At 37.5% G+C, this 26,697-nt stretch overlaps 1 protein-coding gene across 2 annotated transcripts in view; it reads left to right on the top strand.

The window, feature by feature from the left end:
• The window catches only part of SUGCT (succinyl-CoA:glutarate-CoA transferase), a 762,875-nt gene that overhangs the window by 2,915 nt on the left and 733,263 nt on the right, over positions 1-26,697 (top strand). For both annotated transcript variants that reach the window (XM_042249226.1, XM_004008000.5), the window contains exons 2-6: positions 8,360-8,411; positions 9,054-9,127; positions 14,397-14,482; positions 15,036-15,086; positions 23,403-23,523. In XM_042249226.1, the coding sequence (XP_042105160.1) occupies positions 8,360-8,411; positions 9,054-9,127; positions 14,397-14,482; positions 15,036-15,086; positions 23,403-23,523 (384 nt within the window). The remainder of the gene's footprint in view (positions 1-8,359; positions 8,412-9,053; positions 9,128-14,396; positions 14,483-15,035; positions 15,087-23,402; positions 23,524-26,697) is intronic.

Raw genomic sequence — 26,697 nt, 5'->3', positions numbered from 1 at the left:
GTAAGTGAAAATGGGAACTTGTCCATTTCTATAAGACAGAGAATCTTTATTGAGGTTACCAAAGTTTTTTTAAGTGTTTTCTTCAGTAGATTAAAAACAATTTTTTTTTTTGGTAGAGCCTTTTTGAGAGCATATGGCTTCGTGTTTGAAGGAGGAATTGGGATTCCCAGAGCTGCTCGCCCTGTCCCCTCTATCTGCCTCCTTGAAAAGACACCTCTGGGTACCTCTGAGGAATTTCTAGGGCTCTCCAGAAAGGATTTGAAACCCAATATGTTTGGTAGGCGTCAGGTATTAACAAGTGCTGAAAACGTAAACACGTTGGTTAGTTTTTACTCCTATTACCAAGGAGTGAATATTTTCATGTTTCTGCATGGTCGGGGCTTTCTACGCCAAGAAAACTAGAACTTGGGTTAAAGGGCAAGCCTTGGAAGTTAAAAGATGACTGAAATGATTGTTAGAGAGCTTCCAGGAAATTTATGTTTGTATTTCAAAGGGGTATAAAACTCAGGGCCTTGGATACTTTCCCAAGATTGAGATTGTTAACCTAGTGAAGTTTATCTTTCCCCCTGGAGACATTTATTCACATTCTAGAGAGTCAGAGCCCAGGGACCATCCCCCTTTCTTCCTGAGGAGAATTTGCTTACTTTAGGGTGATTAGCTGTCTCTGCTTTTTTGGGGGAAGGTGCAGTGCGAGCAGCTGTTCCATACAAACTGGTTGGTTTATAATTTGGGGGACCTTTCCTGGGGTTCAGTCCTTGTATGTGCCAGTGAAGTCTACCAGCTCTCATTATGACTCCTGTAACTTATTAGTTGGGGAGAAAAGGGTGCATTTCTTGATGTAAGAAATAATAACTCTGATCTCTGCTTTAGAAACCACGGTTTTGAATAAGTATGGAGATTAAAGACCATGTATTTTTAATGAAAGCACTTCTTAGGACAGGAGAGTGTATTTAATAGTTTCTATGTTAGAAATGTTTCTTCCAATTTTAGTATATGTGCTCCTGAAGTTAGTCCTGGAAATGTTTGTTCAGGTATCTCTCTCAGGATCTGCAGAGGATTGATTCCAGGATTCCCGCCCCCTTGGATACCAAAATCCAAGGATGCTCAAGTTCCTTACTATATAAAATGGTTTGGTACTTGCATATAACTACCTGTTCTGTGTGTACCTTATAATACCGAATGCAATGTAAATAATATGTAAATAGTTGTCAATACAATGTAACTGCTCTGTAAATAGTTGTGGGAGGCATATTCAAGCTTTGCTCCTTGGAATTTTTTTCTTCCCAGTATTTTCAATCCACCATTGGTTGACTCTGTAGTTGAGGAACCCATGGATAGGGGGTGGGGGTGGAGCTACTGTGATATAGTATTCCCTGACGCCTTTCAGATTATCTCTGTTTTCCTCTTCTCTTGTTAGCTGTTTAGCTCTTCCATGTTAAAGACTGTCAATAGTAGAAAAGTAAATGCATCTCTAGGATATGATTAGCTCATTCATTAATAGGATGAGGTATGCATTGAACACAGTGGATCTCTTAACTATCACTTATGTAATGTTCTCATTGATTAAGCAGGTGTTGGAAGCAACTTGTTCTTGTCTCTGAGAGCCAAACTACTGTTAATGATCTTCTTTTCAATTCTAAGCATGTTTCCATTGTTCTAGTCAAGCATAGGTGAAATGTTTTATACATACGTATTTCTTTTTGATTAATATTCTTCACCCATGTATAATATGTGTTAATGCATCAAGTCACTTATAAAAATTTTTATTCAATATAATAAAATTGTTGACATGAAAAAAAATGTTAAAGAATGTAATTATTCTTTTCCAGATACAATTTTTTGTTTTAAAATGAGTGAATAAAATTTTAATGTCACTAGAATTTGTATCTTTGTGTTTTATACTCATAAAAGGTTAATATTCTTACTACACGAAGAATCCATACAGATCAATAAGGAAAAGATAAATGTGCCTGTAGACATATGGGCCAACAAGAAGAATACATTATTTACAAGAGAAGATATATAAAAAGAGGAAGTATAAAAAGCAGTGTAATTTCTTGTCATTAAGTAAATGAAAATTAAAATGGTAGTAACATGCAAATTTTTAACTGTTGAATTTACAACAAACAAGTAAAGAAAATGCTCCCAAAACTAAGCCATTGTGGGTTATGGGAGATAGTGGAGAACACTGTTTTCTACAGCTGATGCTGGTATATATTAGTACTGCTTTTCTGGTGGGCAGTTTGATAGTAGATATGAAAAGTTTGAATGAATTTACAACATGAACATGGCTAGGCCACCTTAAGACCTGCCTCTGTCCTTGGAAACATGCTCCTCATTGTGCCTTCTTAACCACCCCTCACCCCCCAACCTCTAAAAGGCTTAGAGAATAATTTTTATCTTTACTACTTAGAGAGACATCCCTGGGAGGGTTCCATAGCACTTCACAGAAAGTATCCTAAGTTCTTCTAGACATCTCCTGCTCTTCAGAATGACTTACTGGAAGCTATTGAAAACAAATCAAATCACAAGACAATTTTTTTCTGACATATTTATCTGTCTACTCACTTCTCCCAGGCTGTCCCTTCCCTTTCCATCTATTCCTCCTGTTTTATTTGCAGTTGGTCTGTAAAATAGGGTTCTGTTCCCTTTTGGGGTTCAAAATAGGCTCATCACATTCACCATCTAACACTGGCCCCCGTTCCCGGCCTCCCACACCTCGCACACGCACGTTTTCTTCTTTTCTGTGATAATTCTAATGCCCCTCCAGTACCTGTGATGGTGTTTTGCTGGTTGTCCCCTGGAATGGATGCCTCTCCCTGATTCGCACAGAGGTCTTCCCTTTGGTCAGTCTTCTTCCGGAAGAAAGCCACGTCATCTACATGGTGAAGTTTCAGAGGTCTCATGGGTTTGTGGGCCTTCACATTCTGTAGTTTATAACTGTCATTTGCTCCATGAGTTCCTGGTTCAGCCACTTGTAGGCCCATTAAAGAGGCCTCGACCCTGAAGCTTTTTTCTCTGGCTTCCTGACTTTTGGTTGTGAATCCTATAACTTGATTATTTATAAGGTCTCTAAGTTAGTACCATTTTCTACACTTCTATGTTCCAGTCTATACTAGTGTTCTTTCTCCTAAATGACTTTTGATTAGCAACGCATTGCATATGTTAAGTTCATATTAAAAAAATTTTTATCACAAATTTTATAGTAAGACATGTGAGGAATATGCTTTCCTTTTACCCAGTGTGAGAAGACTTGTCATGAAAGAAGGCTTATTTGTAGGTCTTATTTGATCAGTTTTGGGGAAAAATATGTATGGAAGCTTAAGATATGGAAATTGGTTTCTTTAAAATGATTCATTGATTTCTTACAAAAGTCTTAATGTATCTCAGTTTGATGACTATTGGTAGCAGCGAAGCAACCTACCCCTGAAACAGACTTCTAACTTCTTGGCTTGGATGCTCTACATTCGCTTAGAGTATACTACCATTTTTCTTCCGCCCATGCCTAGTTTCTTCATTGGTCAGGAAAGGCTAGATGGGGCTGTGGTGCAGATTAGCCCACAGTCACTGCAGTAGGACTGTAGAAGCCTGGAGGACCGAATGGGATGTTTTTAAGGATTAGGGCTGGAATTAAGTTTATATTGCTTCTGTTTATGTGTTATTGGCCAGACCCCAGGCATTTGGCCCCAATCTAATTAAGAGAAGCTGGGAAGTGAGAAGAGCAGAGGGATTAGGGATTAGCACCCACTGGTACTTTGGTTGTGTAATGCTTTACCTATCATTTGGTAGCCCTTTATTTCTAGTCTTTTTGCATTTTTCTTCAAGTTTTCATTAAAATAGTAGCATCCAGCAGTTTTAAAACCTCTTTGCTGTGGTGGATTCATGTCAATGTATGGCAAAACCAATACAGTATTGTAAAGTAAAGTAAAAATAAAAATTAAAAAAAAAAACAAAATAAAACCTCTTTGATTGCAAATCCCACAGTAATAGCAGAGTCATTGCAAGGGAAGGGCAGTTCTGAAGAAACTGAGTGTCAGTGAAGCATGACTTGTAAACTGTTACACGTTATTATCCATCTTTCTACTGTTTGCTGTGTGCTCAATCACTTAGTTGTGTCCGACTCTTTTGTGACCCCATGGACTGTAGCCTGCCAGGCTCCTCTGTCCATGGGATTTTCCAAGCAAAAATACTGGAGTGGGTTGCCATTTCCTCCTGCAGGGGGTCTTCCCAACCCAGGGATCGAACCCATGTTTCCTGTGGTTTCTGCACTGCAGGTGGAGTCTTTACCGCTGAACCGAATTGTTTCTTAATTGCCTCATAACTTGAGTGTCACTTCCACACTATCTTTTTACAACTCAAAAATTTTAGTTTCCCTGGAATGTTTTCCAGTGGATTTTGATTTTCCAAGTACTCTAAACCCCTAAAATTTCCTGCCAAATTATAGTATTAGGAACAGAGAATTCCTTCAAGACTCAACCTGTGCTAGAAAGAAAATATCCTCCTAACTTTTCTAAATAAAGCTTGGAAGAGATATCCATGTACTGGCTCACTCCTAAGTTCTGGTAATTGACTTTTCTGTAAAAATATCAAATCAAGAAAGCCTTCTGATGTATATCACATGTTGTATTTGATAGTGATATTCGATCAGTTTGTTTTAGGACTTGACTTTTTTGTTAAATGTCTCAGTAGTTGGCTAGTACAGTGGGAGAGGGATGTCATGGTTGCTGCCACACAAATGAGCCACTTGTGTGGGCATCTGTCAATTATATCCGCTCTGGTGTTCAAATTTATTTGTGTCATGGAAACCTAGGGCCAAATACCAGAGGAGTCCTAGAAGCAACTCTGGCAAGCATAAATTTGATGGCAGCTTCATTATAATTATATTTCTTTGCATGATTACTCAGCTGTATCAACATAATAGCTTTCCATCCTAGAGGCCAAATAAGATAGAGTGATACACAAGCTGCTCACTATATCTCAGCAAATTACGTTATAATAGATGCTCTTTTCAACTGTTTTTCACCCTGTAATCAGACTATTCTGGTCTTTTATAAGGAGGCAAAATATGGCTGTAGATATCTTTTTAAAGTATAGAGAATTGAGAATAATATTATTTTCTGTTCCTTAAAATAATCGTGAGTCATGTGATTGCTTTCAAATCTGGATTATCTACTTTAATAGGTATTGGGACTGTATATTACATTGGTGATGATGATGATAACAACAATTGTTGGTATTTAGTGAGCATTTACTATATGCCAGGAAGTGTACTTTGTGTGTGCCTGTGTGGTAAGTTGGTTCAGTCATATCTGACTCTTTGCAGCCCCATGGACTATAGCCCGCCAGGTCCTTCTGTCCATGAGATTCTCCAGGCAAGAATACTGGAAGGTTGCCATGCCCTCCTCCAGGAGATCTTCCTGACCCATATATCAAACCCAAGTCTCTATGTCTCCTGCATTGGCAGGCGGGTTCTTCACCACTGATACCACTGGGAAGCCCACATATAACGTTTCACTTAATCTTTGCAAACTCTATGATGTAGGTGTTTCAAATGAGGAAATTGAAACAGAGAAATGTTTACCTTGGTCAAGGTCACTAGGATAGTAAGTAGTGAAGCAGAGAATTAAATTCAGTCTCTAAGGTTTACGCTCTTAACTGTTTAAAACTCATTAGTTGATTGTGACTTAAATATGCTTTAGGGGATTCCCTGGTGGCTCAGACGGTAAAGTGTCTGCCCGCAATGCAGGAGACCCAGGTTCAATCCCCGGGTCAGGAAGATCCCCTGGAGCAGGAAATGGCAACCCGTTCCAGTACTCTTACCTAGAAAATTCCATGGATGGAGGAGCCTGGTGGGCTACAGTCCATGGGGTCGCAAAGAGTTGGACATGACTGAGCGACTTCACTTTCACTTTAAATATGCTTTAGAAGTCCTTTTTGGTTATCTTCACAGATCATAAAAGTAAAATGCTATTGGCTAATGTTAAATGAATTCATTTAAAAGTTTTTGCATCATTACATAAAATTTTTACTAATTTATTATGGTTGTGAGTTGACATTGGTAGTGAAATATAAACTTCTCTTTATAGGTTTATGATGAGATGAGATTTATGAATTGAAGAGATCTCTAAATATATTTCCTGCTTCATTTGAAAAAAAAGCAGGGGCCCCCAAAGAGATGAGTACAGACGACTCATATTTTTGGAGTGTAATGGACAATAATTGCTTGTCAGTTCATTCCTAATGATATCAAAATATCTTATCATATTTAAGATCTTTTTCTATGTTTTAATTTCTCTAAAATATCTTGTTTCTCTCTTAGTTTGTTCTTTATGTTTTCACTCTTCTTTTTTTCCCAATTTAAGAATTAAGCAAAATTATAGAAATAAGTAACTTAGCTAGTGAAAGTGTTCCATAAATTCTTACCCCAAGATTTAGCCAAGAGTAGAACTTTATGAATGCTCCAGGTACCAACGTTATTATTATTATGATGTATGTTTACAAACATAGGCTCATATTATACATTCTATTCTACAACTTGAATTTTTAAAATTATTTATTTATTTGGCTGTGGCACTGGGAGTCTCTAGTTGTGGCACCGTTGCTTTGCAGCATGTGAGATCTTAGTTCCCTGATCAGGACTTGAACCTGGTTCCGCTGCATTACAAGGTGAATTCTTAACCACTGGACCACCGGGGAAGTCCCTGATTTATTTTTTAACTTAGGAATACATCTTGGTCAACTGTATATGTCAGGGTATGTAGATCTGTCTCATTTTTTCTTAACATCGGCATGGTATTTTGTTATATGGATGTGCCAGTGCTTATTTAATATTTCACATGTTGGTGGATTTCTGCATTGTTTTGAATATTTTGCTTCAGTATTAAAAAAACAGTGAGACAATTCACAATAGAAGATACATGAATGGCCTATTGTTACATGAAAAGATTTTGAATAGCATTAATCATCAAAGGAATGCAAATTAAAGCCTCAGAGAAACATCATATACCCATTAGAATGGCTAACATTTTAAAAAGATTAACAAGGGACTTTTCTGGTAGTCCAGTGGTTAAGACTCAGGTCCCAGTGCAAGGGACCAGTTTGCTTCCTGGTCAGGGAACTAGATCCTGCATGCTGCAAGGAAGATTGAAGAGCCCATGTGCTACAGCTGAGACCCAGTGCAGCCAAATAAATAAATTTAAACAAGACTAACAGTACTTAGGGTTTTGAAGATGTTGAGCTTCTAGAACTCACATGTGCTATTATTGTACAGTCACTTTGGAAAGCTGTTTGGCAGTTACTTAGAAAGTTAAGCATAACCTTACCATATTACCTAGCCATTCCCCTAGGTATTTACTCAAGAGAAATGAAAACATGTCCAACAAAGACTTGTACATGAATGTTCATAGCAGCTTGATCCACTGGGACGTAAAACTGGAGCCTATTCAGTAGGTTAGAAAGGATAAAGAAAAATGTATATCCATAGAACAGGATATTACTTATAAAAATTCAACAACATGGATGAGTCTCAATATCATTATGCTGAATGGAAGAAGCCAGGCAAAAAAGGGTATATGCTGTATTATTTTAGTTAAATAATATTTTAGAAAATGCAGATTAAACTGTAGTGACAGAAAGCAGATCAGTGGTTGCCTGAGGTTGGGAATGGAGGGAAAGGTAGTTTGCAAAGGGCAGGTGGAAACTTTCAGGTGATGGAAAGTTCTATTTGTGAGTTTGGAAAATGTGTAATGACATGTATCCATCATTATGGTATCATACACAGTATTTTCAGTGTCCTAAAGATCCTCTGTGCTCAGCCTCTGCAACCCTCTCTCCTCCAACTTTTTATTTCTTATTAGACAAACTATTTTACGTGTAGCTTTGGACTTTATTAAATGGGGAATAATCTGGTGTTAGAGGCTTTAAAATTTTTACAGATTGATAAATTGGATTGGTCAAGGGTTCTGTGTTATACACAGTTCCCTTTAGTAATCTGAAGGAAAATTTATTTATTTATTTGGTAGTAATAGAGAGTGCTTTCAGAATATGAAGAACTCTGCATTCAGTTCAGTTCAGTTGCTCAGTCGTGTCTGACTCTTTGCAACCCTATGAGCTGCAGCATGCCAGGCCTCCCTGTCCAACACCAACTCCTGGAGCCCACCAAAACTCATGTCCAGTGAATGGGTGATGCCATCCAACCATCTCATCCTCTGTCATCCCCTTCTCCTCCTGCCTTCAATCTTTCCCAGCATCAGGGTCTTTTCAAATGAGTCAGCTCTTTGCATCAGGTGGCCAAATTATGCGTTATTCCTTCCTAAAATTAGTAATCAATTATCTTCAAATATTTTCTCTGTTTTGCCAGATACTGACAATGTGAAGCCATTGGAGGGTGTAAGGATTCTGGATCTAACGAGGTGTGTATTGGTTTATCTATGTTTTGGTGATTGAGTTTTCCCCTTCTCTAAAAGAGCATTTGTTTCTTGGATTATAAGAGGGTGCTTGTAAGCTTATCATTGAAATTTTGGAAAGAGAAATCAAGGAAATTTCCTATAATTTCATTATTCTGAAGACAATTCATATAATATTTATACATTTCTTTCTAATCTGCATATCTATTTATACTTTAAAAAATGAAACTATTGAAATTATAGGTTTATTCACATTTTAAGCATTGTTATATTTTGGCTATTTTTCCCATGTCATTCAAAATTCAACAAAAATATATGATAATATTTTATTATGTAGTTGTCACCTAATTACTTAGTCATCCCCTGGATGTTTTTCTAGTATAAAGTAGACTCTCTTGTACATAAATCTTGGCCTTAGAAAATCTTTCAATTTCTTCTTTAGGGTAGAATTATGGAAGTGGAATTACTGCATCAAAGGGAATATACTTTTTAAAGCTCTTGATACATATGGCCAAATCACTTTTATAACAGTTTTAATTCTTACTAACATTATATGAGCTTGTCTGTGTTGATGAACCATTAAGAAACAAATAAATATAAAAGTCTTAAAGATGGTAATGAATTTATTTATCACTGTTAATATTGTAGAGTACTGGCGGGACCTTTTGCTACTATGAATTTAGGAGATCTTGGAGCAGAAGTTATAAAAGTGGAAAGACCAGGTAAAACTACTATTCTCTTTAAAACATAGAAACAAGCTAATAAATATTTTTAGTAGTTCTTTAAATATCCATGTACCTGTATGTGGGATGAGGAAAGAATTGAAATGAAATGATTATTTTTCTTCTCCATTCTTTATTTTCCTCTGAACCTCTACTAAAGTTAGATCTCTTTCTACTCTTTACATGCCAAGGGTTGAGCCCTAAGCCAGTTTCTGTAAGCCTCTGTTAGAAACACTGGGGCTTCCCTACTGGCTCAGATGGTTAAGAATCCGCTTGCAGTGGGGGATACCTGGGTTCGATCCCTGGGTTGCAAAGATCCCCAGGAGGAGGGCATGGCAACCTACTGCCGTATTGTTGCCTGGAGAATCCCCATGGACAAAGGAGCCTGGTGGGTTACAGTACATGGGGTCACAAAGAGTTGGACATGACTGAGCGACTAAGCACATTGGTAGAAACTGACATGCAGTGTGATAACAGTGATGTTAATGACATTTAGTGCTGGGCACAGTTCTAAGCACTTTGCCTACATTAATTTATTCAATCTTTACAACAACCTGTCACCTGTTATTATTCCTAGATTATAAATAAGAACACAGAGACCCTGAGAGATGAAGGGATTTGTGCACGGTCACATAGCTAGTAAGGAGTGTTGAGACATTCATCTCTGATCCGGGTCCTCCTGAGCCCCACACAAGAATTGCTGCTGAGACTGAGGTTAGAGTGAGCCTGGCCGCTTTCCCTCACTGTGGGATGAAGGGGAGCCAGGAACAAGGGGAAGGGAAGAGGGGAAAAATAGGTTGTAGAAGAGGGAGGAAGGAAAGGAATCAAAGTCCTATCCAAAAGGAACCCAAATACCCCAACCTAAGTCATTATTTTCTATTTCTAATAAAAGAAACATTTTCCCATTTCAAACTTTTAAATATTTTGAGGGAAAAACACTGAAGCTAAGATGAATTCTTTGCTTTTATGTTTTCATCTGACAACTTTCCTTTCTTCTCTTCCCTTTGTTCACCAAACAAACCTATACTGGGTGCATAATTCTCACTCTTATTTGGTGCCTTCTCAACTCTTTGATGTTTAATTCATGTTGCTGTTGATGAAGCTACTTAGAAAAGTGTCATATTACGTTCCCTTCCTCTCTAATAAGCACTGAAACCAAGAGTCCATGTTCTCTGCATTATCTCACAAACAGCTTGTTTTGGAAGGTTTCAAAAATCAGCGTTATTATTTATCTTTCAAGATCTGATGCTGGGACTTCCCTGGTGGTCTGATAGTCACGATTCTGTGCTTCTATTGCAGGGGGCACTGGTTTGATCCCTGGTCTAGGAACTAAGATTCCATATCCCACATGCCATGTACCATGGCAAAAAAAAACCTCTGATGTTTATGGATTTGGAACAGAATTCCCAAATCAATGAAATTGGTCCAGCCTTCTTGAATAGTGTGCATGTTTCTATCAGACCCACAAGAGACTAGATTGCAATTACATCAATATATGAATTCACTGTAAGTGATTAAACACTATAAAGGTGAATACCTGATCTGGAAGATTCAACTTTCTGCTAAATCTTCTTAGGAGACCCAAGCAGTTAGCATAAGATTCTCTGATCAGCATGAGAAATATTATATATTTTATATTACATTTTTCTGACCCTGTCTTTGTCAGGCTCTAGGTGATAGAAGAGCCTGGTAAATCCTGATTTCCAGAGATTGTGCTTCATTTATCCAGTCCGTGATATTTATTGCTTTTGGTCATTGCTGGATACATGCTGAATAATGTTCACTTTCTAGCTGAACGTGTTTTTTTCTTTCTTTGTTTAACAGTTACCACAAAACTTCTAATTACCACATTGCAGTCCAGTTTCAATGCCACATGCTTTCTGATTTCAGCCATGGGATCTTCCACTTACAGGCAGAATAGTTGATCTAATTTCTCTTGCTGTTTCCCTTGGTCTCTAGGTTAAATATTTGTACAGTTGGCCCTTTATGTCTGGTTGGCTGAGTCTTTGGACTCGTGAACTTCAATGATCTGTGGTTGGTAGAACTCGGGGTGCTGTACCTGTGAGCATAGAGGGCCAGTTGCAGGACTTGAGCATCTGCCGTTTTGGAGTCCTTGTTGGTGCTGGAACCCTTGAGGATAATGAAGGAATGACTGTATTTTTATTAATTTTAGAAATCACTCTTCCCTATTTGTGTAGACCTGTTTCTCCTTTGTTATTTTTTCGCTTTCCACCCTGAGGGACCCTTTCCTTATTTAGAACTTCATTAAGTCCTATAGCTACATACTAGGCATCAAACTTTTTTCCTAGCAGGTGTTCATTGCTTTTTTCCTAACTAATTTCTCTCTTTCCTTTAACCCTTCTGCTCAGTACATTTTAATGTTCATATATTTTGTTTTTCTGAGGTAATTATTCAACAGATATGAGGGTAAAGTGATTTGGCAGTATTTTCAAATTTTAGTGGAGAGTTAGTCTTTTTTAGTGTCCACTTCTCCAGTTCTTAAATTAGATTTGGTTGGTGGCTTAGACAGTAAAGAATCTGCCTGCAGTGCAGGAGATCTGAGTTTGATCCCTGGGTTGGGAAGATCCCCTGGAAGAGGGAATGGCTACCCACTCCAGTGTTCTTGCATGGAGAATTCCATGGACAGAGGAACCAGGCAGGCTACAGACGATGGGGTCACAAAGAGTCGGACATGACTGAGCAACTAGCACTTTCACATTTCCACTTTCTCTAGTTCTTGAATTAAATTTGATTGTAGTTTTCTGATTTGGGACTTAGATTATTCTTACTTGAGTAATTAAAGAACATATCAAGCTTAAGTATATTTTTTTCGAGTTTGTTAGTGAATGGAAGCTGTATGCCGATAGGGTAACCTAAATGAATGAAGTAGGCTGGGCATCAAATGATGCTGCTGTTATTTCAAAGTTGTCTTTACTTACTGCTGTGTCTGCTCTGCAGAGAGTGGTGCTTGTGACCTAGTAGGCACCCAATAAATCTTTGCTGAATGAATGAATATTTTGAAATATCATTTAAAAAAAGAAGTCTGAATTTTTATCTACTGCTTCTGGATTTTGAAATCATGGCAGATAGTTAAAAACTTTAAATAGTGTGTGGGTCAAATAAAACATGTTTCTCAAATTGCTAGTTTTACAAGCTTGTGACCTTTAACCTTTCATGTGCCATCAGTACTCCCTTTCTGCTTCCCTTAAACCCTGGTTTATATACTAGGGATTATATACTAGGGATGGGCTTTCCTGGTGTCTCAGTGGTAAAGAGTCTACCTGTGATGCAGGAGATGTGGGTTTGATCCCTGGGTGGGGAAGATCCCGTGGAGAAGGAAATAGTAACCCACTTCAGTATTCTTGCCTGGGAAATCCCATGGACAGAGGAGCCTGATTGGCTGCAGTCCATGGGCTTGCCAGAGAGTTGGATAAGACTTAGCAACTCAACAACAACAACAACAACAACAACATACACTAGGGACAGGTCTGGTAGGGAAGCCATGTGTGTGTGCATGCTTGACTGCTTCAGTTGTGTTTAACTCTGTGCAACCCCAAGAACTATAGACCGCCAGACTCCTCTGTCCATGAGATTGTCCAGACAAAAATACTGGAGTGGGTTGCAGTGCCCTCCTACGGGGTATCTTCCTGACCTAGGGATCAAACCTACATCTCCTCCATTGCAGGCAGATTTTTTTAACCAATGAGCCACTGGGGAAGCCCTCCAGGAAAGCCATGTGGGCCTCCAATTTAGATTTCTGACATTATCTCCACCCGAGAGATGAAGGTGATCAGAGATGAATGTAATCATTTAAAATAAGCTAATTTTAACCTTATCTTGATGTTGCTTCCTTAAATTTTTTTTTTCTTAATGTATTGAGACCTTCAGATAAATAGAAGTGGCTGGACTGTCTCCTGACTCTGAGAGGTCCTGGCTGGTCTTGGAGATTCATATTCACACATACCTTTTCCATGAAGACTCTAATAGACTCTAATAGTAATAGACTCTGGTCTATTACTGGGAGGTTGTTTTTGTGGAGGTTGTTTTTGTGGACTCTTGCACTTTGTTTTTTCCCCTGATGTTTTGAACATGTGTTCAGTTTGATACTTAGCATTTATTGCTTTGTGTTGTTTCCAGTTCATCCCCAGTTAGAACTAATGCTTCTTTTCTCCTCTTGTTCTCTCCCCTTCTCTTGTGAGGCTTTTTCCTTTTTGTTTTTCTTTTTAAATCAAGGAGTCTATCGTTTAGCTTCTGCTTTGTTTTCTAAAAGGCTGTGTCTGTTTTTCTTTATCAGTTTCAGTGGGTAAAGTTTAATGGCCTAATAAATTATATCATTTAAATGAGATTAGAATTTAAACTTTAGCCCATACTCACAAATTATCTCTTATTGGAGGGGCCAGTAATACTTAGGTAGTGATTAGTTTCTAATATCTATATTTAATTGAACTTACAAATTTTTAAATTTAAGTGATACTAATTTGTGCCTATTACTTGTTAATTCACCTTCTCTTTTCCATCTACATTGTTTGCTTTTTGTGCAAAGAAAATTTTTTTCTGTAACTCTATAGTGTTGTCTTTGAATCAAACACAAGTACTTTTCAGGTCATTTGAAGTAGATGTCTCAAAGAAAATACCCTATTTTTGATGGTTTTAACCATTTTACTTTGAAGCAAGACCTTGATAGCTAAAATTTTATTCTAAGCTAGTATTTTAAATTATTTACATTTGCTACTCAGTTGCTTATTTTGCTTTTTCTGATTTATTAATGCAGGATTTAAAAAATAGATTTATTTATTTATCATTATTTTATACCTAGCCTCAAATACCACTTTATAGAGACTTGCTTATCATTTTTCTGATTCAAATTATATATAACAAAAAATCCTTTACAGACCTAACACTTTGTTTGCACATTTAATGCCAAAAACACTGAAAGAGCTGACTTGTTTGTTGAATTAGCAGAGTAATTTTTTCCTTTCAAACTTGCTGTTTATGTATTTTAAGACTGGCATTTGGGTATTCTGTTCTGGATTTTTACTTTCAGGGTTGGGTTTTAGTGAAAGAAGTTATGGGAGGATTTAGTCATTTACATGAACGGGGAAGGAATTTGGGCAGTTCTAACAAGCTCCCATGGCTCCTTTAGGTTGCTAATTCCACTGCACTAAGCTGATCTTCGTAGTCATCTGTGAACGTAGGAATGAGTAAATTTGTTGGTTTGAAATGTCTCATGATGTTCCAACGTTAAAATAGCTGATACTGTTATTTTCAGGAGCTGGTGATGATACACGAACTTGGGGTCCACCTTTTGTGGGGACAGAAAGTACTTATTTTCTCAGTGTTAACCGAAATAAAAAAGTAAGAATATTACCCCCTTTTTGCTTTCTTTCCATAATCCTCTTGTAGTAACAAAACTTTTGATGGCATTGTGGCTCATTTATTTCTACTCTTTTTTTGTAGATCTAGGTAATATTTTCAAGAAGTGACATTTTATTCTATTCATTTGCCAGTTACCAAACAGAAACAGTAGACCTTTTTATTTTCCTTTTCTACTAACTTAAAGCATATTGTGAGAATTTATAATGATTTTGAATAGAAATAATTTTATTAAGGAGAGAAATCAATTGATTGTTTTATGTTTGTTATTCTTTTGGAGATTGGGTATTGTCTATATTTGGGATCATTATTTGAAATTATTTTATTGTAGTCCTTGCTATCATTTTAACATATCCAAATTGCAAATAAAATCAGTAAAAATGATTTAAATGTTTCTTTCTGAGGAAAATACATTTACTTTAAGAAGAGAATTGATGATATGAATGGCTCTCTTACTGAACTGTCAGTAATTTTTCTTTATCATAAAGAAAAATCTTTGTGATATTATTTTAATATGCTTATTTTTAATTTTTAGAGTATAGCTGTTAATATCAAGGATCCAAAAGGGGTGAAAATCGTCAAAGAGGTACAGTATGCTCTGTAGAAGGCACCTTACCCCCTGGGTTGTAATTAGGGATTTGAATATCAGAGTGAAAGTGTTTGAAACATGATTTTGTTGGCAGTCTGAAATTTTGCTATAGATGTCTTTGAAGAGTTCATTGCTGTTCAGTCACTCAGTCTTGTTGGACTCCTTGTGAACCCATGGACAGCAGCATGCCAGGCTTCCCTGTCCTTCATCTCCCGGAGCTTGCTCAAATCTCATCCTCTGTCGTCCCCTTCTCCTCCTGCCTTCTTAGCCAACTTTCTAACTAGTTGGCTTTTCACATCAGGTAGCCAAAGTATTGAAGTTTTAGCTTCAGCGTCAGTCCTTCCAATGAATATTCAGGATTGATTTCCTTTAGGATTGATTGGTTTGATCTCCTTGCAGTCCAAGAGTTTAACTGCTTTTATAGTAAATATAACTTGCTTTATAATTTCTGGTATATTGTGTATGACATTTCTCCATGGTGTCAGAGTGTTTAGTTATGGTACTATTGTCTATTGATTTAGTGCCTGCTTTGCATCAGATCTTAGGCCTGGGCACTTTGCTAATATTCTTTTCTTAAATCTTCATAATTTGCTTTGTAAATGACATATTATAGCCTCATTTTCACAAGAGGCAAAATGGGTCTCAAGGGGCTTGAATGATTGTCTGAAGATCACAGAACTAATAAAGGGAAGAGCTGAAAGTTGAACCCTGGATCTACATCACTGTAGAGCCCAATCTTTTTCTAACATTTATTCAGATGGTTAATGCATCCAGACCTGATCTTGGCATCTTCCCTTGAGGGGACAGGGAAGCCCAGTGTTTAGGGGCATACCTTAGTATTCTCTTCTAGGATTTAAATCCTGCCTTCTTAATTGCTAGCCATGTGACTTCAACAGGTTACTTAACTTCTTTATGTATCAGTTCCCTTATTTGTAAAATGAGGGCAATAATAACTACTTTTTAAAAAGTTTTTATTTTATATTTATATGGCTGAGTGGCAGGTGGGATCTTAGTTCCCTGAACACGGATCAAACCTGTGACCCATGCAGTGGAAGCGCAGAGTCTTAATCACTGGTCCGCCAGAGAAGTCCAATAATACCCACTTCTTAGGGTTGTTAGAATTGAATGAATATGTATAAAATGTATAGAAGGGTGTCTGCCATAGGTAGCACTCATTAAGCATTAGCTTTTCATTCCAATCACAAAAAAAGACAACGCCAAAGAATGCTCAAACTACTGCACAATTGCACTCATCTCACACGCTAGTAAAGTAATGCTCAAAATTCTCCAAGTCAGGCTTTAACAGTACTTGAACTGTGAACTTCGAGGTGTTCAAGCTGGATTTAGAAAAGGCAGAGGAACCAGAGATCAAATTGCCAACATCCATTGGATCATCAAAAAAGCAAGAGAGTTCCAGAAAAACATCTACTTCTGCTTTATTAACTATGCCAAAGCCTTTGACTGTGTTGATTCCAACAAACTGTGGAAAATTCTTAAAGATATGGAAATATCAGATCACCTTACTTGCCTCCTGAGATCTATATGCAGGTTAAGAAGCAATAGTTAGAACTGGACATGGAACAACAGATTGGTTGCAAATTGGGAAAGGAGTCCGTTAAGGCTGTATATCATCACCCTGCTTATTTAACATATATGCAGAGTACATCCTGCGAAATTGCAGGCTGAATGATGCACAAGCTGGAATCAGGTTTGTCGGGAGAAATATCAATAACCTCAGATACACAGATGACACCACCCTATGGCAGAGAGTAAAGAAGAACTAAAGAGCCTCTTGATGGAAAGAGGAGAGTGAAAATGTTGGGTTAAAACTCAACATTCAGAAAACGAAGATCATGACATCTGTCCCATCACATCTTGGCAAATAGATGGGGAAACAATGGAAACAGTGAAAAACTTTATTTTGGGGGCTCCAAAATCACTGCAGATGGTGACTGTAGCCATGAAATTAAAAGATGCTCCTTGGAAGAAAAGCTATGACCAACCTAGACAGCATATTACAAAGTAGAGACATTACTTTGCCCACAAAGTTCCATCTACTCAAAGCTATGGTGTTTTGAGTAGTCATGTATGGATGTGAGAGTTGGACTATAAAGAAAGTGCGGAAGAATTGATGGTTTTGAACTGAGGTGTTGGAGAAGTCTCTTGAGAGTCCCTTGGACTGCAGGGAGATCAAACCTGTCAATCCTAAAGGAAATCAGTCCTGAATATTCATTGGAAGGACTGATACTGAAGCTGAAACTCCAAAACTTTGGGCACCTAATGCAAAGAGCAGACTCATTGGGAAAGATCCTGATGCTGGCAAAGACTGAAGGCAGGAGGGGAAGGGGATGACAGAGGGTGAGATGGTTGGATGGCATCACTGACTCAATGGGCATGAGTTTGAGCAAGCTCCAGGAGTTTCTGATGGACATGGAAGCCTGGTGTGCTGCAGTCCATCAGGTTGCAAAGAGTTGGACACGACTGAGTGACTGAAGTGACTTACTGAGAGAATATTTTGATATTTTATCCTGAATAGTGAAGATTTCAGACTTGATTTAAAAAGTACTTTACAAGTTCATGAAGGTTATTCATCTACAGTGTTAGATGTGCTTTTTCCATCTAAAGTGTTAGATGGAATTCATAGCTCTTGCTCTCAAGACATCAGTGTACGTTAGAGTATTTTAGACCTACATGTATGATTCTAAGCAAAAGAAATGAATTTGCTGAGGTGTCTTTCTCACTCTCTTTGGATACTGCCTGTGTCTTTCAGCATACTGTGATAGGTTTAAATTGTAACTTTATGGGCAGGGTTTCTCTTCAGATCTGATTGATAACAATGAAGTACATTTCAAGTAATTAAACTTAAATAGATTTTTTTGGGGTCTTAAATCTATTGCCTTCAGCTAGTTATACTGTTCTTAAGTTTTATGTCTGTGTTGTGAGTATGAATCATGGCCAGTAGAGCAGTGTCATGGGTCTTATTTTCCCCCAAAATCTTATCAGGAAAAGTTCTAACATACAGAAAAATTGCAGGAATAGTACAATGAATTCTTAAAATTTGTTTTCAATTGGTGAATGACAGCTTTTATTTTTTTTCTCTAGTCTTTAATCCAAATTCCTTTTAAAAATTATTTGTTTTTAATTGGAGGATAATTGAGGAAGAGATGGTTGATAGCATCACCAGCTCAATGGACATGAACTTGTGCAAACTCCGGGAGACAGTGAGGGACAGGGAGGCCTGGTGTGGTATAGTCCATGGGGTTGCAAAGAGTCAGATATGTCTATGGACTGAACAAACACAACAAACGATTGCTTTATAATGTTGTGTTGATTTCTGCCATACAGCAACTTGAGTCAGCTGTAAGTATACATATGTCCCCTCCCTCTCGAACCTCCCTCCCGCCTCCATCCCACCTCTCTAAGTTGTCATAGAGCACCGAGTTGAGTTTCCTGTTTTATACAGCAGCTTCCAACTAGCTCTCATATGTGAAACATTACCATATGTTTTGCATATGGTAATATATGTTTCAGCGCTACTCTTTCAAGTCATCCCATCTCCTCCTTCTCCTTGTGGACTCTGTGTCCACAAGTCTACTCTCCACCTCTGTCTCTATTCCTGCCCTGCAAACAGGTTCATCAGTACCATTTTTCTAGATTCCATATATATTTATTATGGAATTTTTATTCAGTATTTGTTTTTCTCTTTCTGACTTATTTCACTCTGTGTAACAGGCGTTAGGTTCATCTACCTCACTAGAACTGACTCAAATTCATTCCTTTTTATGGCTGAGTAATATACCATCATATATATGTACCAAACTTCTTTATTCATTTGTCTGTTGATGGACATCTAGGTTGCTCCCAAGTCTTGTCTATGGAAATAATGCTGCAGTGAACACTGGGGTACATGTGTCTTTCTCAATTATGACTTTCTCAGGGTATATGCCCAGTAGTGGGATTGCTGGGTCATATGGCAATGGCACCCCACTCCAGTACTCTTGCCTGGAAAATCCCATGGACAGAGGAGCCTGGTAGGCTGCAGTCCATGAGGTTGCTGAGCGGACACAACTGAGCGACTTCACTTTCACTTTTCACTTTCATGCATTGAAGAAGGAAATGGCAATCCACTCCAGTGTTCTTGCCTGGAGAATCCCAGGGATGGGGGAGCCTGGTGGGCTGCCGACTATGGGGTCACACAGAGTCGGACACGACTGAAGTGACTTAACAGCAGCAGCATGGTAGTTTTATTCCTAGTTTTTTAAAGGAATCTCCATACTATATCAGATTATTTTCACTAACAGTGCGAGAGGGTTCCCTTTTCTCCACATCCTTTCCAGCATTTATTGTTTGTAGCTTTTTTTGGTGATGGCCATTCTGACTGGTGTGAGGTGATACCTCAGTGTAGTTTTGATTTGCATTTCAAAGTAAGTAGAGGACATCATGAAACTTTGCCTTTAAATCCTTCAGAAGATATCTCCTGGGGGTAGAGCTCAGGGATAGAGCATTTGATTGCAGAATACATCTCGTATGAGTAAGAACATCCTTGGACGTACATTTAAAATTTATTTTAAGATTTTTTTAAACAGATAAATGTAGTTAAATTATTATCATTATTCCTTGTCTTGCTCCTCCAATGTATTCCTAAATTATATATAATGAAAGCAACTCAGAATTAAGTATCTGGTATTTCAATTGATTTTAATTTTTTTTTTTACTGTGAGTGGAAAGAAGATTTTTTTTTTCCCCCGAAGAAATGAAAAAGATGATGGCTTCTCCTCAGTGAGGAAGAGGTGATCACCAGTAAAACTAGGACTAAGTTGTTTTTCCCTCTCACTTTATTTCACAGTAAATTCTTATATCAGGGAAATGTGATAAATGTTTGGTCTTCACTGAAGCAGTTGACTTGTATAAACCTTGTAGATAGTGTGGAGATCCATAAAACTCAGGGTGATTTCTGATGTGTCTGATTTCAGCACTGCACTGTTTAGAATTTTAACAAATGCCTTAGCTAATACTTTAGGGAACATACCTGTTCTTAAAATGAGTTCTCCCAAAACAGAGCGAGAAGGAGAATATGTCATATTGGCAGACTCACCAAGAATCAGTATCTAGAAAATAGCTAGTATACATTTATTTAAAAGAAATGTTTATAAAATGGAGAAAAGAAAAACTTACATGCTGTGTACTTTTCCAGGGATATTTTATCATTAAATATCATAATGCAAACATATTGAAATCTTGGGTAATAATAAAAGCTACTGGGGGACTTCTCTGGTGGTCCAGTGGCTAAGCTTCTGCACTCCAGTGCAGGGGCCTGACTTAGGGAACAAGATCCCACATGCCGCAACTAAGAGTTTGGATGCCACAACTAAAAAAGCCCACAGGTTGCAACAAAGAAAGAAGTTCCCATGTGTCGGAACTAAGATCTGGCTCAACCAAATAAATAAATAAATATTTTTAAAAAAGTTACTGGGCCTCTTTAGCTCCTAACCTCAACTTTTCTGTATTTTTCTTATAACTCTTTAGAGTCAGACTACTGACTCTTTTTAGAGCACAGCTCTTTTTAGCTTAATTTTTTTTTTTCTATTGTTACACAAGTAATGTCTGTTTGTGGGCAAAAAGATGACTATTTTAGCATAAAATATAAAATCTCTTTATGTCCTTGTATGCTCATTTCTCCCGATAAACATAATAATATGTATATTGGTTTTTTAAAATGTTTTTTGTTTACTTTATCCATTCTGAATACTTTTCTATTAGCATAGCTTATTCATTACATTTATTTTCTTGTCTTACTGAAAATCGATCAAATCAAGTTGAAAGTTGATGAATCATCTGAATTCACCAAATTCAGATGAATTTGTGATTCAACTGACTATTTTATGTGATTTGAAATATAATTCATGATCCTATAGAAATCTAAAAATACAAATACCCTACAAAACTTTAAATCTAAAAATAGAAATACCCTGAAAAAATAATTTTTATTGTGGTATAACATATATAACATAAAAATGTTGTTTAACCATTTGTACCACAAAATTCAGTAGCACTAATTACATTCATAATGTCGTGTAGCCATCACTGCTATGTATTTCCCATATGTTTCATTACCCCAAACAGACTCTGTATCCATTAGGCAATAATTCTTCACTTCCCTCTCCCTCAGCTTCTGAGAGCCTCTAATTTACTTTCTGTCTTTATGAACTATTTTAGATATTTCATGTAAGTGAAATCATACAATATGTGTGCTTTTGTGTCTGGTTAATTTTACTTAGCATTATGTTTTCAAGTTTCATCCATGTTGTAACATGTATTAGAACTTTGTTCCTCTGTATGACTGAAAAATATTCGACTTTATGGATGGGAACATTTGTCTATTGATGACTACTTAGGTCGTTTCCACCTTTTGGCTATTGTGAATAATGCTGCTATGAACATTTGGATATAAGTACCTGTTCAAGTCCCTGCTTACAAATATTTGTGGTATTTACCTAGGAATGGCATCTTTGGGTCATCTGGTAATTCAATGTTTAACTTTTTGAGGAACACACAGAGTTTTTAAAATTAAAAATAATTTATCAAATGTCATTTGCATAAGGTACTGTACTATACTGTTACTATGTGCCATTCAAGTTACGCAGCCAGGAGATGACTGGTAAAGAAGCCTAGGTGTATTTGATGTCATTTGTTTTCTTTAGTGCCCACAGGAGTGCTTTGTAAGTAATAGACAGAAACTCAGAACAGTATGTGGAACAAATAAGTGTAACTGTAGCCTTGTGTTTTATTTATGCTAACACCTACTCTCCCTCCACATTTCCCAAGCAATACTTGGTAGAATTATTAGAATCATTAACAGTAAATAAACACATCTCAACATGGGCTCTCCCTGGAACATACTGCCCATGTGAGAAGCATCTCAAAAGTTAATTGGCATCTGAAATTTGGAAAGGATGTCTGTTTGGCTTGAGATTTGGAGTGCATACCTGAAATCTCTTCTTCTCTGTCCTGTATCTTAATGTATTTATCATTCCTTTTCTGACAGGTGGTCACCTGGATCTCCAGTACCTCTGTTTCAGGAGCTCTGGGGGATGACAGCTTATTTCCCTGAGATGCCTCCTAAGATCCCCTCTCCCTAAGTTTTGTTAAGTCAAATAGTTCTGTGTATCCACTCCAAATTTGTTGACAGCATAACAAACAGGCACTCCATTCATTTACGTTTCCATCTAAAGTTTATGTAAATTCAATTACTTTCCATCTAGAGCAGAGGTTGGCAGACTGTGGACCAAGTCCGATTTGTTTTTGCATAGCCCATGGACTAAGTATGAATTTTACATTGTTAAAGATCATTAAAGAAAAATAAATATGTGACAGGGAATGTATGTGGCCTGGAAAGGCTAAAGTATTTGTTGTTTGACATTTTATGGAAAAAAATTTGTCTACCCCTGGCCCAGACTTATTCTATTTCATTAGTTTGTGTGTATGAGGATATATCTATGTTAACATGGCAATTAAAAAATTGTTGAATAGTTACTAGGCACTTTGATATGGTTAAGAATTATGTCATGAATTTTTCTGTATGACCTCGTACAACTTTTGTGATAGTTTCAGAAGATACGTAGTCACAATTGAGATTTTGAAAAAAAGTTTAAGATTAAGGTTTCAATGGTTTGTTCTGCTCTATTTCATATAGTAGTAATCTGGGAATCAAAATTGGGGTCTTGTTTCTGACAGTTATTGATTTACTGAGTTATAGTTTAGCATTTTTTTTTTTTTAGTCATTCATTAAATACATTTAAAACTCTTTGGAAAGGAAGCATCTGGAAAGTGTGAAAGCAATTGACAAGAGTTTATAAGTATTAGGTGCCAATATGTCCATGTTGTACTTACATGGAGGGGTATTACATGATAAGGATAGGGTTGTAAAGATGTGTTTAGTTTTAAAGGAGTTAAAAGATATTTTTCATGTATTTTATGTCCTTATAGTCTAATTTTTAAAATTTCTGAGAATATACTTGGACAGACCACACAGCCTAGATATTTCTTACATTTAATGTAAGCAGAATCCACTTAACACTATGGTATTAACTGAACATTTTAATAGCTATTGTTTAATTGACAGTCATACCTCAAGTAGTTGATTAGAGCCTTCACGTCTATCTAATTACACCCTGTAATTCTGCTTTTCCTGTGATTTTTCTGAGGTTTTAGAAAGTGAGGATAATTGTGTTTACTGAAATCAAAATTCATGTGGGGATTTGTTGAAAGTTAGGGAGTCCCTTCAGTCTGACTTGTCTGCATTTCTTCCTTCAGCTTGCAGCTGTTTGTGATGTGTTTGTAGAGAACTACGTCCCTGGCAAGCTGTCTGCGATGGGGCTGGGCTATGAAGATATAGACAAGATTGCACCTCACATTGTCTACTGCTCCATCACAGGTATTTCGACCCCACACCCTTGCCAGTGAGTAGGCTTTCCAAGTTCTATGTCTCTCTCTGTACCTAAGAAACCTCTCACTAGCACTGGTTTTCTCAAAGTGGTTCTGCTCTCCTTTCCTGCCAAGCCATTTTAGGTTGTTGAAAATTAATCATTAAAGAACATTGATGTAAATGAACATTTTTCGTATATTTATTGGCTGTTTGTATTTCCTCTGTGAATTTGTCTGCCTGTGAAAGTAAAACTGTTAGTTGCTCAGTTGTGTCCGACTCTTTGCAACCCCATGGACAACCCACCAGGCTCCTCTGTCCATGGCGTTTTCTAAGCAAGAGTACTGGAGTGGGTTGCCATTCCCTTCTCCAGGGAATCTGCTAGACCCAGGGATCGAACTCTGGTCTCCTGCATTGCAGGCAGATTCTTTATCGGAAATTTTTCTATAGAAATTTGGCAAATACCAGCAGAGTACTATTATTAACTCATATGTAGAATTACAGGTGAAATAGTCATTGGCTCTAAGGTAACATAGGAACTCAACATATCACTTCAATATATTGAAAGGTACTAAGCCAAGTAAGGGAAAAAAGTGCTATAAAGTATTCTAGGTTGTTCAGCCCTTGGTGGTGAACTGTGTGTGTTTATGTCTTTAGGCTAAAGGGAAAAAAATTGTATTAGTTATCTTTACATAGTTTATAAGCACTTAACTATTAATTAGGGATATAGTATTAAAAGTTATTCTTAAAATAGAAAGTTACAGTAATAGCATTTATGAGAATAATTGATAATATTTTCAGCTTTTGTTAATTCATCCACCAAATATTATATTTAGTGCAGGTCTGTGATCTGCCAGGCAGTATTCTAAGGTTCTGAGATACAGCAGTGAGTAACATATTCATGCTCTTCAGCAGATTTATGTTCTAGGTTAGGGAGATATTAAATAAGTAAACAGATTCTCTTTTGTGTTTTGTTTTTTTTTGTAGTTGAGTCTAGAGACAAATAAGATAAGGGAGATGAGGGGAGGATAGTCTGTTTTGTACTGGGAGGTGAGACAAGGCTTCATTGATAAGGGGAACATTTAAGCAGAGACTTGAATGAAATAAAGGAGTGAGTCATATAGATGTTGGCAGCGAGGGTTTCAGGCAAAGGGACCAGCAAGTGCAAAGGACCTGAGGTGAGACTGCATTGGGCATATTTGCAGGCCTGCAAGGAGGGCTGAAACAGAGTAAATGAAGGGAAATGTAATAGGAAGAAAATCAGAGAGATGGTGGCTAGTAAAGACCTATGGACTGCTCTTAAAGAATTAGGCTTTTACTTTGAGTAAGTTTGTAAGATAATAGAGAGTTTTAAGCAGAGAAATAGTACAATCTGATGTATTTTTAAAAGGATCACTCTAGCTACTACGTTGAGAATAGACTGTTGAGTGCAGGGTAGAAGTGGAAGAACAGTTATGAAACTATTGAAATAGTCCAGACTAAAGATGATGGGGACTTGAATTAGGAGTTAGGGTGATAGCAAGCTAGTTGAAAAGTGATAGAATTCTGAAGGTTTTTGAGAAAAGTAGATAAGGTTCTCAGATGGATGGGATGTATCAGAGAAAGACTGGAGTTAAGGATGACTCTAAGGTTTTGGCTTGAGCAATCAGAAAAATTGCTGTTTTCAGAGTTGAGTGAGACTGTGGAAAGATGTTTTGGTGGGGAGAATGTCAAGAGTTTGGATTTGGAATGTCAAGAGTCTAGCTTGAGATCACTATAGATATTTAAGAGGAGATGTAGAGTAATTGCTTGGATCTAATTGTCAGGAGATGTAAAATTTTATAGTTATGAACAAATACATGGTATTTGAAACCTGTGTTTGATCATTTATAGAGTGAGTGTAGACAGAAAAAGGAGAGTGTGAGTGTTTGAGCCTGATGCATTCCAAGTAGTAGATGTCTAGGAGATAATGATGAAACAGTGAAGGGGGTTGTGAAGGAATTTTCAGTGAGGTAGGAGGAGAACCTCCAGAGGTGAAGGAAGGAAAGCATTTATTTTCATAGCTGGTTTAGGCAGAAAAGCGTGAAGCATGAAGAGTATATGAACCTGAACTACCTGCATCTTCTAAATTCACCATGCTCGCCCTCACGGCAAAGCCTTTACACACGATGTTCCCATTGCTTGAAACCCGGATCCTCTGCCACACCTAGTGGCTCTCACTTTGCCCTTTAGAGCTCACGTTGGTTGTCATTGCTTCTGTGCAGACATTTTTTCTTGATCCCTGAAGGCTGGGTTGACTGTTATCAATCATATTTTATATTTGACACTTTACTTGTCTTTCTCATCCACTATCCTATGGGCTTTTGTTCTTTTCTTTTATTAAAAAAATTATTTATTTATTTGACTACACCAGGTCTTAGTTGTGGCTTGGATCTTCAATCTCTGTTGCGGCATGCAGGATCATAGCTGAGATATGTGGGATCTAGTTCCATGACCAGAGGTCCAGCCTGGGCCCCCTACACTGGGAGTGCAGAGTCTTAGCCATTGGACCATCAGGGAAGTCCCTGTCGGCTCTTGTTCTATTCTTGGTTCCAAACACAGTGCAGAGCACATGGTAGGGAGTTTCTTAAATCAATGAATGAATAATCGGAACTTGACTGAAGAGTTTTTAATAGTTGAAATTTTTTTAGAGTACCACTTTTCAGAGATAAGGGTAAATGGAAAATATTATGTTTACATTTTCTGAAGATGCTTTCAGAGGATAGCCCGGGCTTAGGGCATTGTTGGCCTAGTCTGTCATTTCTTATATAATTTGTCGATAGCACTATATAATGATCATTAATTTAAAGTACCTAAAGAGTCTAACCCTGGAGGAGGAAATGGCAACCCGCTCCGGAATTCTTGCCTGGACAATCCCATGGACAGAGGAGCCTGGTGGGCTATAGACCGTAGTGTTGCAAAGAGTCAGGCAAGACTGAGCGATTGAGCACAGACATACAGAGTCTACACCATGAAGTAAATATTCAGTTGTTGTTAGGTCAGTATACCTAAGATTTTTCCTTAAGACAGAAAAGTGAAAGTGAAAGTCGCTCCGTTGTGGCCGACTCTTTATGACACTGTGGACTATACAGTCCATGGAATTTTCCAGGCCAGAATACTGGAGTGTGTAGCCTTTCCCTTCTCCAGGGGATCTTCCCAACCCAGGGC

Source organism: Ovis aries, chromosome 4, assembly GCF_016772045.2.
Source record: "Ovis aries strain OAR_USU_Benz2616 breed Rambouillet chromosome 4, ARS-UI_Ramb_v3.0, whole genome shotgun sequence".
NCBI lineage: Eukaryota > Metazoa > Chordata > Mammalia > Artiodactyla > Bovidae > Ovis > Ovis aries.
This window is presented reverse-complemented; position numbering and strand designations above follow the sequence as displayed.